The sequence below is a fragment of the Equus przewalskii genome, chromosome 12 (assembly GCF_037783145.1).
Source record: "Equus przewalskii isolate Varuska chromosome 12, EquPr2, whole genome shotgun sequence".
Classification (NCBI taxonomy): domain Eukaryota; kingdom Metazoa; phylum Chordata; class Mammalia; order Perissodactyla; family Equidae; genus Equus; species Equus przewalskii.
Genome location: NC_091842.1, coordinates 9,420,179 through 9,435,321, shown reverse-complemented (window position 1 = coordinate 9,435,321; position 15,143 = coordinate 9,420,179). Strand labels below are relative to the sequence as shown.

Sequence of the window (15,143 nt, the reverse complement as noted above, 5' to 3'; positions counted from 1 at the left end):
CTTTCTTTATGTTTTCTCCTGGTTTTCTAACACAGCTCCCGCTTCTCCCCGCCAACACGCAGGCCGCGCTCCATAAGGCTCTCCACTCGCCTGCTGAGTGCTCTGGAGAGAAGCCCACTGGCATTGAACAGGCCACTTGGGGGGCTGACATGTTCGCCTTAGAGCCTCAGAAGCTAATTGAGGGACCCCGCCCTCCCAAAGGCCGCCTTGGCCCAGTGGCTCAGCCAAGCGCAGCGCACATCTGCTGCCCTTTGCCTGGCCCCGCTTCTCTCCCATCCACAGCTCCCCCACATCTTACCCCCAGAGCGCCTGCACCATTCATGTGGTCCAGCTCCTTGTCTCCGGGCTAGCCTGTACTTCACCTCTCAAAGAAAAGGAGAGACTCCCCTCGCCAGGCTCTGCCCGCCCTTCCCAGACCTCAGCAGAGGCCCCCATCTCCCTCCCTGCGGTCAGCACATCAGACTAACAGGAGAGCCTTGCCTTGCACCTGGAGCCTCTCCCAGAGAGATGGGGAGCCCTGTGGCCAACAGGGAAATGCCCAGGTTCCCCCTGAGGCGGTCTAACCCTGGCCCAGAGGAGTCTCAGAAAATTCATGAGTGTAGCAATCATCTCCCACGGCATTGCTCTGGCCCCAGCCTCCCCCTGTGAAATGCCCCTGGGTGAAGAAGAAGCCCCCGCGCGGAGTGCTGAGAGCGCTCTGGACGTGCAGACAGCCCAGCAGCCGAGCAATGCGCCTGCGTCCTGGGCCAGCCCCCGTGCAAGCGCTTCCCAGAAAAGGAAAAGGCAGGTGACATCTGTGGATATTTACAGCCCCACAAAGCATGACGGGAGGTGCCGAAAGATGCTTGCCTGACAACAAAACCCGTGCCGATGGCTGGAACCAGTCCAGGCTAAGGAGGGAGTATCAAAGGGCCCGGATCTCATCAGCAGGGCCATGCTGTCTGCTGAAGCTGAGAGCAAGAGCAGATGCCGACTGGAGCAGGCCCTCAGCTCGTCCTCCCCACCAGGCCAGGGCCCAAAGTTCACCGAAGATGCCAGGAAAGAGGCAGGTGTCAGAAGTGACCGAGTGGGCAGGCCCTATGAAATGTCCTCTCCAGCTCAACCAGCCAGAGAGCTGGCAGCAGCGATGGCACCTTCCTCTTCTGGTCACTCGACCCCTACTTTCCCCCATCGGCTCCAGCAGGGCCTCACATAAACTATCAACACTTCTGTAAGTCCCAGATCCTCATCTACGCAGTCGGGGTAATCGTCCATCCGCCATCCGAACCTCATATCTCACACACATGAAAATCGCCTTTGCTTTCATTCATTCATTCATTCATTCGAGAAATGTCATCAAGTTCCAACTCTTTGCCAGTGGGTTGGGAAGTAGAGATAAATATGACAAGGACATACCCTGCATGGCGGTCACTCAGCGAGAAGACTCTCTAAGTGGTAAGTAGGGCAGGGCTCTGACCTCGCTGCTTGGAGAAGACCCTGGAAGCACAGAAGCTGAGTCAGGGAAGGTGGATAGCTCTTCCAAGAAGCTTGGCCGAGAAAGGAAGCCCAAGATGGGGTGGTGGCCAAAGGGTAATGCAGAGTCGGTAAGATTGTTTCCTTCAAGATGGGAGATGCTTGATGCACTCACGGGCTGACGGGAAGGAACCAGTGGAGAAGAAAGATGGAACCTACAGGAGTAGGGGATGCCCCATGGAGTGGAGCCTTGAGAAAGTCAGCCACGTTGGGTCCAGAGGACCAGGCCTTGGACTGGAGGAGCCCCCCAACTCCCTACTCTGCGGGTCCCACAGCACCACAAACATACCTTTGGCCAAGCCCTTACTCACAGCCTGAGGATTATCTGCTCACTCCTCTGACCCCTACACCGCCCCCACCCCACCCCACCTGGGAGCTCCCTTTTCATGAATGTGACCCAAGCACCTAGCACAGTGCCTGGAACCTCCCAGGCACTCGGGTAAGTTGAATAAATGGCCCTACTTGCTTGTCCCTCCCTTGATGACAGCCATGGTAGGCAAGTCTCAGAGACATCATCAGATCCCCCCAGAATCATTTCCCTAAAATGCTGAGCTCAGCAGACTGGCCAGGAGGTTGCAGCCTCCTCCCAAGAGAACTCCTTCTGGCTTTGAACCCTCAGCCATTCCAAACACAAACACACTCACACACAGAGCTCGAGCCAGGGGTGAAAGGTCAGCATCGCCTTGGACTCAAATCAATCAGCTCAACGCTTGGATGCACCGACTAAGCCCCCTCGCCCCGAGCCTGCCCTCGCCCATATGGGGGCCCAGGGATTCATTTCCCATTCTGGCCAGGACTCCAGCTGAAAGAAAAAAAAAAAGAGGAAAAATCTCCTACTTGAGTTAAATTTATCATCTCCTGATGATAGAGTCCATCAACTTTATGGCAAATCTCCTCCACGACACCAAGGCAACGTGAGATCTGGCCTCTAAAACACAAGGGACCAGGCCGCCTTAGGTATTTCAGGAAGGAGCCAGCCCAGAATCCAGTGGACCTGTCCCTTGTGCTGGGACAACTTTGGGAGGGATTTCCCAAGACCTCAAAGGTCCCAGTTGGCTTAGAGTAAAAATCACTTAATCAGGAGCAAACGACCCAGGTTCCAGTTCTGCAGTGGCCATTCCTCAGCTGGATGATCTTGGCCAAATCTCTTCTCACCTCTGAGCTCAGTTTCTGCGTCTGTCTTAGTCCATTTGGGCTGCTATAACAAAACACCACAGATGGGGCGCTTACAAACAACAAGCACTTATTCTCACAGCTCTGGAGGCTGGAAGTCCAAGATCAAGGTATTGGCAGATTCAGTGTTTGGTGAGGGCCCACTTTCTGGTTCACAGATGGCCGTCTTTTCATTGTCTCTTCATGTGGCAGACGGGAAAGGAAGCACTCTGGGCCCTCTTTATAAGGACACAAATCCCATTCATAAGGGCTCCACCCTCAGGACCCAATCACCTCCCACAGGCCCCACCTGCTAACACTATCACGTGGGGAAAGAGGTTTCAACATATGAATTTGGGGGGAACACAAACATTCGATCTAAAGCAGCATCCACACCGTGGAAATGTAGAGTAACATGACCTAAAGCTCTTCCCAAAGTGTGAAGCACCATTTCAAAGATAAACAGTAATGACATGATGATATGACGTTGATAAGGGTGATGATGTCACCTCTGCTCCAGCCAACCGAACTAACTGAACGGACATCTACTGGTAGAATGTGGCTTAAGGAACTACTTTGAAACTTAAATCTAGTGGTGAAGCAGTCGCACTGTGTCCCATGCACGATGCTACTCCTTTGATCAGCGTGGCAAAAATCACGCTCCAGGTGCAGAGTCAGTCAACAATCCTGACAGAACCCTAACTAAGCTCCAGGCACTGTGTTGGGCACCGCAAAGCAAAGAGATAATGACAACAGCCTCTGCCCTCCAGAGCCTCTCAGCCTGTCCAACGGCAGTGTAAAGTCTAATTTGGCAAATATGATTCAAAACCCTTGATGTGGCTCCATGCCCCTTGACCCAATAATTCTGCATAGGATTTATCCTAATGAAATTATTAAAAGTGTTGACAAAGATTTAGCCAAAAAGATCTTCACAAAGTTCCAGTTCCAGGAATGATGGCGTAGCTCATATCAGACTAAGCCTACTTTAGATAAAAATTATAAACTCCAGATAAATGTCTTTTAAACAACTACTTGAAGGCACTAGAGAGCAACAAAGAGCCAGCAGAAACTGGAGGGGATTCAACTCTTGCAGACTGGACTAGAACTAAGTGAGTTCCACATGACATGGCTTTGTCCCTGAGGGCACATCTCAGTTCAGGCAGTGCAGGGTGGCCAGAACTCAAGTCAAAAACTTCAGTTGTTCTGGATAAAGGCTGCCAGAGGACCTGGAAACTGAGGGAAGAAATCTAATAAGGGAGGAGCCACATAGAACAAAGAGCCCCAAACTCGGTGTACAAACTCCCCTGACGTCCTTGGCTGACCCCTGAACTGTGTGAGTGTAGAGGGGATGCCAATGAGTTCAGCAGAGGACCATCGTGGGAGGCGATGAAAGCTGAGCAGAGACCGCCGCCGCTGCTCAACAGAAGGGAGACATTTTAGAACCGGAGTCTCTCCAAGTTGGGGCAGAGTTAACAGCTAGGGCTTGCCTTTGAAACCACAGAAAAGCTAGGCCTTACGAGTAAAAAGTATAACCCAGGTCTAAGGGATTTACATACCCACCCCATAAAGGATACAAACCAAACCTTCACACATTTACAGCAATTAAGTGCTTGCTAGAGTGAAAATCCACACTCTTCAAAGAAACCAGAATCTCTATAACATATCCTCCAAAGTGTTCAGCATATAAGCAAAAGGCATTAACATGGGAAGAAAGAAAGAGAGAGAAAAGAAAGGAAGGAAGGAAGAAAGGTAGGGAGACAGAAACAATTGCAACCCAAACCAAGAAAAAAGTGCCAATACAAACAAACCATAAGATCACTCAGAAGTTGGAAATAGAAGACAAGGACTTAAAAGCAGCTATTATATATAAGTTCTAGGATATAAAATAAATTATGGTCATAATAAATGAATAGATGGAGAAATCTTATCAGGGAAATATTAACCAAAAACACACACACAAATGGAAATTCTAGAACTGAAAAGTATAATATCTGAAATGAAAACTTCACTGGATGGGCTTAACAAAAGATTGTAGACGTCTGAAGAAAGAGTCAACAAACTTGAGGACAGATCAACAGAAATTATCCAGTCTGAAGAACAGAGGAGAAAAAACAGACCCTCAATGATAATATCAAGCAATCTAACATGCATGCTAGTGGAGGCTTAAGAGGAGAGGAGAGAATGGGGCAGAAAAAATGTTTGAAAAAATGATGGACGAAATTTTTCTAATTTGGTAAAAAAAAAAAAAAATGACTTAAGAGATCCAAAGTGCTCAAAGAACTCCAAGCAGGATTCAGAAAATCCCACCTGGTAACACTGTAGTCAAACTGTGGAAAGGTAAGGATAAAAAAAAATCTTGAAATCAACCAGAGGAAAAAAAAGACAGGTTCTAGAGAGGAAACTACAATATGAACATGGCAGACCTCTCACCAGAAACGATGGATGCCAACAGACAATGGAACGACCAATCTGTTGAAAGCACGGAAAGAAAAATCATCAACCCAGAATTCTGAATAATGAAACTCAATGCAAATATTATCCAAAAACTGGAGTATTGGAGATGATGTGGAGAAACCGGAACCTTATACATTGCTGGTGGGAATGTAAAACGGTGCAGCCACTATGAAAACAGTTTGGCAGCTCCTCAGCAAGTTAAACATAGAATTACCACGTATGGCTCAGAAATCCCAACCCTGAGTATATTTCAAAAAGAATCAAAAACAGTACTCAAACAAAAACTTGTACGTGAATGTTCACAGCGGCACCACTGAAAATAGCCAAAAGGGTGGAAACAACCCAAATGTCCATCAACTGATGAACAAATAAACAAAATGTGGTATATCTATGTAACAAGATGATAGTCATTATTCAGATATATCTCACAACTTGGATGAAGCTTCAAAACATTTCGCTAAGTAAATAAGCCAGACACAAAAGGCCACATATTGTATGATTGCATTTATATGAGATAGCCAGAACAGGCAAATCAATAGAGACAGAAGGCAGATTTGTGGCTGCCAAGGGCTAGGGGAAGAGGGGAATGAGGGATGACTGCCTAAAGAGTCTGGGGTCTCCCTTTGGGGTGATACAAAATTTCTGGAACTAGATAGCAGTGATGGTTGCAAAGCATTGTGAATTATACACTTTAAAATGGTTAAAAAGGTAAATGTTATGTTATGTGTATTTTACCATAAATAAAATTAAGGCAAAATAGATACTAAAAAATGTTTTTCAGTTGAGAGAATTCACTGCCAGCAGACCCACGCTACAAGAAATGCTGAAAGAACTTCTTGGGGCTGAGAAGAAAGGACACCAGATGGAGGCTCAGATTCCAGGAGAAATAAAGATCATGGAAATGATAACTACTGGGTAAATAAAAGACTATTTTTTTCCTCCCTTTTTAAAAGGTGATCTGGTTAATACAAAAATTATAATAATGAACTGTGAAGCTTTTAACATATTTAGATTTTAAACATATGATAACAATAGCACAAAGGCCAGTGGGGGTAGATAAACGGAATCATACTGTTTCTAGAACTGAGAAATAATACGGAGAAGTATAACTAAAAATCCAATAAAGGAAAACATGCAATTTGTTTCCAGTCATGATAGACTAACTCATACTGAACTTGCCCCCCCATCATAAACAACTAGAAAACTGGACAAAATTTATGAAACAAATGTTTACAGACACCGGACAGGAGGCAATTAGGAAAAGTGATTCCTAAGGGAAGAGAAACACACAAGGTGATTCCTGGAGGCACCTTCTGGCCCGGAGCACATAGAGGAGGAAGTAAGAAGAACGTGGCAATCTCTCTGAATTAAAGAAAGAGAAATCAGAGTTCAGGGAGGCTGAGGTAAATTCGGTGGACAGAACACCAGAGAAAAGCAAATTAAATAGAAAATTATGTATAGGGTCAAAACTTATTGAACTGTACACTTGTGACGTGTGTAAATTATATGTATGCAATAAGTGGTATGTAAATTACACCTTGGTAAAGTTAATTTTTTAAATGCATAAGTGATTATTAAATTAAGAAATAGAAAACATGTACAGCCCTATGTAGATTAAAGAAAGTGAATTTGTTATCAAGAACTTCCCTGCAAAGAAAATTCCAGGTCCAGATGGTTTCACTGTGAATTCTATTAAATATTTAAGGGAAAAGTAATATCAACTTTACAAAAACAAAAATGCTTTCAGAAAATAGAGGAGGAGGAAAACAGAGGAGGAGATTTTCCCAATTCATTTTATGAGGACAGCATAACCCTCATAACTAAACTGACAGGCATGATAAGGAAAGAAAATTACAGACAAATATCAAATATAGAAATATAAAAAAGAATAACACATCCAAATGAGGTTTTTATCTCAGTAATAATAAGGTTATTCCCAAGAACAAAAGGTTGGTTTAATATTCCAAATCAATGTGATTTGCCACATTAACAAAATAAAGGATTAAAAATCACCTCAATATAGATGCAGAGAAAGCATTCGACAAGATTCAGCCCCTATTCTTGATGAATACTCTCAACAAACTAAGAATAAAAGTGACTATCTTCATGGGATAAACGGCATAGATGAAAATCTACTGCTAACAACATACTTAGTGAAATATAGAGAACTTCCACCCTGTGATCAGAAACAAGGCAAGTACATTTATTGTCATCGAGTCTATTAAACATCTTACTAGAAGTTCCAGCTAGTCCAATAGGGCAAGAAAAAGAAATAAAAGGCATAAATATTTGAAAAGAAGAAGCAAAAATATCTTTACTTACAGAGGACATGATAGTTTATGTAGAAAACCCAAAGGAATCAATAAATAAGCTACTGAAACTAACAAATGAATTTAGCACATTTTCACATACAAAGTCAATATTTAAAAATCAAATATATTTCTATACACTAGCAGCAAAATAATAAAATGAAATTTTAAAAAGCAATCCCATTTTTTAAAAAGCACTGAAAATACAAAATACTTATTAATAAATTTAATAAAAGACAAGCAAGACTTCTAGCCTGAAAAATGCAGAACATTGCTGACAAACATGAAAGATCTAAATAAATGGAGAGTTATACTATGTTCATGAACCAGAAGACTCATTATTAGACATCCATTCTCCCCAAATTGGTCTAGAAACTCATGACAATCCTAATTCTAATCCCAAGAGGCATATTTTTGGTAGACATTGATACATTGATTGTAAATTTTTGACGGAAATGCAAATGAACTAGAGTGGTCAAAACAGTATTAAAAAAGAAGACATTTTAAAAGGAAGAAGAAATGACATTCCCTTTCATTCTCATTAGAACAGCCAAAAATTAAAGAGACTTGACAACACCAAATGTTGGCAGGGACGTGGAGCAACTGGAACATACTTTGCTGGTGTAACCTGGTAAAACCACATTGGACAACATAAACACACACCACGACCTAGCAATTCCACTCAAATGCCAAGGGACGTAAAATCATATGTCCACAGAAAGACATATACAAGAAAGTTTACAAAAGCTTTATTGGTAAAGCCAAAAACTAGAAACTACTCAAATATCTATCCTCAGGAGAATGGATGAGTAAAATTGTGGTTATTCACCCAATGGGACGATCCCCAGTAACAAAACAAATAAACTACTGATGCTCATGTAACGACATGAGTAAATCTCAAAAACATTATGTAAAGTGAAAGAAACCATACTCAAAAGAGTATACACTATACGGCTCCATTTATACGAAGCTCCAGAATAGGTAAAACTGATCCATGATGCGAGAGAGCAGGCAGTGGTTGCTAAGGGGTGGGAACTTGCTAGGAGGTGATAACACGTGTATGCATTTATCAAAACTCATTAAATTGTACGCTTAAGATCAGCGCATTTTGGTGTATGTAAATTTTACCTGAGTGAGAAAAAAAGACACGTACAGCAATGTTATTAATGATTTACAAATTGGAAGCAACTGAAATATCTTGTAGTAGGGGTTTAGTTTATAAAGTGTGCACCCAAATTCCACAGCCACTAAAAATGATACTACAGAACACTATCTGTTCACAAGGAGAGATGTCGGTGACAATGAAGTTATCCAACAGCACGTACAGTACCACTGAGGTGTAAGCACAGAAGGGCTGGAAGCCCTCCACCGAAGTGAGAGTCAAGGTCACCTTGAGCGGTGGAATTCTGCGTACTGTCACTGTTTCTACACTGAACACGTACTTGTTTTTGTAATAAGAAAAAATTATTCCTAGATACATACATAATAGTTATAGACATAGATACACAGACACAGTTAATTCTCATGATTCACAGCAGTTCTGTTCTATGAAGTCACAGGAAACCCTGAAATAGCGAATACCAAGCCGTTGCTCCTGAGAGAAAGACAGGACTAGGTTCCCCCGAGCGTCTGGTCACGATGTTTTCATCAACTGATCAATGCGTAGCTTTGTTTCACGTGTGCTTCTGCTTAAAGGCACCTTGTTGATTCCGTGACGTTGAACTCACAGCCAACAGCACTGTAACCAACGTCTGAACGAAGCTCATTTCACACACGTATTCTCTCCATAACGCACATCATAGCCTTCTGACGCTTCAGAACACTACACAGCACTACGCTTGGAGACATTTTAAACAATGAGATCACAAAAAAGCACGATAATGCAAAAAGCATGGCACCAAACAGACCATGAAGAGGACACTTGTTTGCAGTCTGAGAGGTGAAACGAGGCAGAGCGTCGCCCTGTTTGACCTCAGCTGGGAGCACGCACGGCGGGTGACTCAAAGTTTGTGCTGTTCTGCACGCATCTTGAATGATCACGCAAGTGCCACGAGCATTGATTTGGGGGTTACAAATAAATTTTGGCAAATAGGCAGATTCACAAACACAGAATTCTCAACTAATTAGCCTTGACTGTCTGTAGACATGTCTAGGAAGGAAGGTCCCTCCCGCAGTCTTGGCCCTGCCCTCCTGGGCATCCAGGGAGGGAGGAAGAAGGGGGGTGATGGGAAGGAGGACCTGAGAGAGGCCACCTGCCCCTAGGTAGTCACAGTCCCAAGTCGCAAGACCGGAGGGATCTGAACACTTGGAAGGAAGACCAGTCACAGCCAAAGAAAAAGACGCTTCCCCGGGGAACAAGATCCGAACCACAGCAAACCCACTGAGGAGGGGGCCTCGGACCTGCATCCTTTGCAGAGGGGCCACCATGGGGACTGAGGGGGAACCAGCTTAGGAATGTGCCTAAAGTCACAGACATGGCTCTGATTTCGCCTTCTGTCTTTACTGTTGCGTATTTGGGGATGTAAAATCTTTACAAGGGCTTTCAGGAGCCGGCCCCAAACTCAGCCCAGGCCCTCAGGCTCCCAGGAATCCTCAGCCCCTCAGGGTTTTCAGGACCCTCGTGCTCCCAGCGGGAAGGGGCCACTCGACCCTGAGGCTCTCTGAAAGAGGCTAGCCTTGCCCTCGCCCTGAGATGGATACACGGCTGGTCCAGATGGGCAAGTGCAGAAGGTTCCTCCACCAGGGAGGGGCTGGCAGACGCTCTGAGGCTGAGAGTGTCTCAAGAGGTGCCAGCAACTCTTAATAACCAGCCCAGGAGGCTCAGATGCTTCTGGTGAGTGTATTGGTCATCGCCAGGTACGTGGTTTATCAGATAAGAGCTTCCTTTTGGAGGTGAGGGGCCAAGCTCTCAAGGGTGGGCACCTTTGGGGGGCATCTGACCAGTTCATAGTCACCCCGTCTTTTCACCCAAGAAGGGTGGGCCCACAGCCCTGCCGAACCCTCACCTGCCCCAATGGGCAGAACCTCCTGGATGGCAGGAATCGCTCCCAATGGTCCGCCAGCCTCCTGTGCTTGGTTCACTGGGCCCACAAGAAGAATTATCCAAACCCTGGAAAAATGGCAACAAGGCGATGGCCCGGCCTGGTAACATCATGCTAGAGCACTCTGGAATGAGGCTGCCTCAGTGCCTCCGACCCCCGGGGAGAAGGTCGCTTTGTTTAGTTACCGTGGACCACGGATGACAGCGCAGGTTCTGGAAAACTGGGAAGATGCAAATGCCTTCTGCTCGGGGGAGAGGAGAACCCCAAAGGCTTTGTTTTACTGTCCTGTGGGATCTAATTGAATGATCTTACTTCAGGTTCTTATTTCATATATATACAAAATATATTTCTTATTTCACATATATTTCGTATAGTTCGCATATATGAAATCTATCTCACATGATATATGTATATACTCACATTGTATATGTATATATATCAGTAAAGGATCACCCTCCGCCTCAGAGAGGTTTGCTGTTTGCACTTGGCTCCTGAGCCCTTGGAATGAGGGTCTTTGTTGACCGGGGAGCCCTGGGCCACCCAGACGGTCTGCACCGACAATGTCATTTATAAGGACATCCCTGGACCAGGTGATGCCAGCTCCACCACCAGAGCACCAGGAACAGCTCAGCCACACGCATCCATCATGTACACACCACCAATCCCACCAAGAACTCTGGGGGCCTTCCCTGGTGGGCAATACTCCGTGCAGATGGTCGCGTGTTGTAGCTGGGAGAAATTAAGCATGTGCACCTCTCCACTGGACGGGGACCACCGGATGCTGTGCGTGTGGCGCCCTCCTGGACTCTGCCCATGCCTCGTTGCCCTTGGCTGATTTTCATCTGCATCCTTTCACCGTAATAAACCATCAGCGTGGGCACAGCAGCTTTCGGGTTCTGTGAGTTCTGGTGAATTACCAAACCCAGGGGTGGTCTTGGGGCCCCTGGTCTGCATCTCTGTCAGTTGCTCTAACCCTCCTTTGAACAGCGTTGCCAGTCTGCTGCTTCCCTTGTGAAACGTGTTCTGTAAAACACGCTCACCAGCTCCTCGTGGGAGAATGAGGACTTAGACATTCTGAGACCTAGACTTCATCTAGGAGTTCACGCCTTTCTTCAATAAAGAGAACGTGAAGAGAGATACAAACTAGACGAGCTCAAGCACCTCAGTGGTTTCCAGGAGAAGGAGGAAGGGGCCCCACTCAGGCCTGACCCAGTCACCTGGGAAGAACCAGACAGTCCCGCTGGGTGGGGAGGGGCGGCTGGGAGGTAGACAGGAGACACAGGTTATAGTCAGCTGAGGCGACGATGGGGTGTGGGGGTGCTCAGAGGCTCTGCGGGCTGAGAGAAGGGCCCAGAAGCCTTCTTAATGCCGAGGGAAGGCTTCTAACGATGAGGCCTCGATGGTAAACCGGCACCTCGTTGGGTGGAGCCAACGTTACTCATTTTATTGATCATTGAAAAGCGCTCAGTCGGTTACTCAAGGGTCATCAATCGATTTGCGAGAAGCCCCGCAGAGTCTAGCCAGCAGGGCCACTCCTGTCTGTCAGGGGGACCAGGTGTCTCTCCCCGCGGCCATGGCACTGACCCGAAAGGCAGGCCCACGTCCTGGCTTCGAGGGCCTCTGACCTCACTGAGGGACCTGGCGCGAGCTGTGGTCATTCAGCACAGAGTGCAGGGTCCTGCCACCCACGCCTCCACCCAGGGTAGCACGGCCTCTCCTCACCCCCCGCCCCTGAGCTCCCTCCTGCTCCTCCCCGAGCAAAGGCCCAGGGCAGTCTGTGCCCCCAGGTGTGGCCCAGCTGCGGAGGCTGCCCAGCGGCCCTCCCAGGATCAGGAGGAAGGATGCCACCTCCGACACTTTCACATCCCAACCCCGTCCTGCAGCTCAGCTTTGGGCCGCCGGCTGGTCAAAACATCACCACCATCATTATTATTACTGCTATTTCTGTTGTTATGCTATTATTTGTAACCCAAAGCATTTTAGGCAGTTCACAATCAAAGCATATACTTATGTTATAACTTATTATAACTTTATTATAACCTAACATATATATAGGTCTATGTATATGCATATATATATATATATATATATATGACAAAAATACATGCTGGGTAATAAAAAAAGATAAGAGAGAACGATTTTGTCAGAAAGTCAGGTTGAGGAGAGCTACTGTTTCCAAATACGACAGTGACCCCTGAGCCTCGGGACTGACCAGCTGTTCCGCGGATTGAGGCGGGCTGCAAGCCTCTTGGGTGGGCAGGACCCGCCTTCCCTGGCAGTGACGGTGGCAGGGATTTGCTGTGGGCCAGCCCTGACTTCCACGTGAGCGCTGCTGTCCGGCCCCATCGGGCTCCGCAGCCAGGCTGAGCCCGACCCCGACCTCTCATCCTCCCTCTGGGCACCAGCTGGGCAGAGGGCAGGGGCAGTGGGCCAGGCCTTCCTGCCGTGGCCTGCCACCAGGTCTGTCTGCCTCAAGCTACAACAGCCTTCAAGGCTGGTGGGCCCTCGTATGCATCTGCTCAGAGCCCGGACACCCAGCTCTCTCTGCCCCAGGCCCTGCGTGAGTGGGAGCCAGGGCAGAAGAAACAGACTGTAGGTCGAACGCTCCCCCCCAAGCCAGGGCTCGTGATTCTCCTCCACCCCCCACCCAAGCGGTGCACACAGGGACCCCACCTCGACGCCCTGGTGCAGGTGGCAGCCTCACCCCAGTTTGGAGGGTCCAGAGCGTCTGGTTCAGAGGCGCTTGGGAACAGGAAGGAAGGAATGTGGAGGAATGGAGACCCGCTCCCAGGAGGAGGGCAGAGGAGGGAGGAGCACCCAGAACTCCACAGCCCGGCTGGGCCACGCCCTGTCCCCTGCCCCCCACACCCCTGCAGACTCACCCTCGTCACAGTTGCTCCCGGTGAAGCCAGGGCAGCACCTCCACTCCAGCGCCGTCACGGTGCGGTAGGACACTCTGTATGTGGGTCTGATCAGAGTCCTGTAACTAACACAAGGGCAGCGTCAGGACAGGACAGTGTGAGCGCCCGCCCGGCCGCCCCAGACTCCAGCCCTGCAGGACAGCCCAGCCCAGGGCTCCGGGAGCCACCCATCGCCTTGACTCTGTGGCGGGCAGCTGTGTGGTCCCGGGCAAGTGACCACTCATCTCTGTGCCAGGTGAATTCTTAAGTTCCTTCCAGCTCTGCCTTCCTGCAAGCGTCCAAACGTGGCCACCTAAGGGGTAAATGTCCTCCACACCGACTGTTATGGACTGAATCGTGTCCCCCAGAATCCATGTGTTGATGCCCTACCCCTGCCACAGTGTGACTATCTAGACATGGGTCTTTAGGAGGGAGTTAAGGTTAACTGAGGTCGTCAGGGTGGGGCCCTAATCCAATGGGACTGGTGGCCTTATAAGAAGAGGAAGAGAGAGACGTCGCTCACACGCACGCACTGAGGAAGGGCCACTGGAGGACACAGCGAGAAGGCGGCCATCTGAGAAAATAAATTTCTACTGTTGAAGCCACCCAGTGTGGGATATTTTGTTACAGCAGCCCGAGCCGACTGAGACGTTGACCAAGATAACGAACAAGGAAAAGAAAAACATCGTTAGAACCTGTACAAACTCCAGCCACTCGCAAGTCACTGGACTCCAACTTCCTTCCCAATCGTTATTACTTTTTGTTGATTCATCTAATGAATATTTATTGAGCGCCGACTACATGCTCTCCTGCACGGTGGTCACAGATTGACAACACTGAGTGCCCATCCTCGAGACACTCGCAGCCCGGCGGCCGAGAGAGACGCTGCAAGGAGAACTCGAAGCCCAGCAGTGGGGCCCTCGCGGCCATCGAAAGCTCTTGCACACTGCTGTGGGTTCCGTGGTCAAATCTCACGCTCCTACGGTTTCGAAATTTTTCTTACAAATAACTTTTTACTATTTTGTGAAACTGCAAAAATAGTGAATATAAAATACATGGCCCAATTTCACAAGGGGGATAAATTGGGCTTTTACTATTCGCTTTACAGGCATCATTACAACCCTGCCGCTTGATGGAGTTGGCACGACTTCCTGTTGAAAACAAAACTGTATGACTTCACAAAATTTGAATCTGCTGACACCAAGCAATTTAACCGGTGAACGGAAAAATCATGAATTAATTGGTAGCAGTGGGCGTGACGTTCTGAGATGCATCGTGGACAGGAAAACACACAAGTCACGTCTCGAATTTCAGAAATACAGCACTAAATGTGAAAAACCCTGTTACACTAATTTTTTCTCTTAAAAAAATCTTCTCACTCGTGTTTCATAAGCATTCCAGCAAACCAGCTTGCCCCTGGAATCTAAAGGGGGTATGACAGCACTGTGTGCGCTGCCAGCGGCTGGCACCTTTGAGAGAGGAGTGAGAGTCTGTACGGAGAGGTGCCCACAGCTGGGAGCTGGAGGGCGAGCCCAGGCCTTTGGACATCAGATGCCCCAAGGGAGCCAGTGATGTAGGCCAACGGGGGGTGGGGAGGTGACAGAGGAACAGTGTCACCATCGCCACTCCTTACAGCAAGGGGCTCGGTGGGACATAAGTGGATTGATGAACCTGGGTGCAAGGAGTACAAAGAGACTGCAGAATAAACACACACTCACACACTTTCACACTCACACACTCAACTGAAGCAGGTCAGGCTGGGAGAGGAGAGAAGT

The 15,143-nt window shown here is 47.6% G+C and overlaps 1 protein-coding gene across 2 annotated transcripts in view; it reads right to left on the bottom strand.

Annotated features, from left to right (window-relative positions):
- The window catches only part of COL26A1 (collagen type XXVI alpha 1 chain), a 160,293-nt gene that overhangs the window by 79,711 nt on the left and 65,439 nt on the right, over positions 1 to 15,143 (bottom strand). The window contains exon 3 of one of the 2 annotated variants that reach the window (XM_070566357.1): positions 13,351 to 13,454. In XM_070566357.1, coding sequence (XP_070422458.1) covers positions 13,351 to 13,454 — 104 coding nt within the window. The remainder of the gene's footprint in view (positions 1 to 13,350; positions 13,455 to 15,143) is intronic. The other variant, XM_070566358.1, reaches the window with a different exon arrangement.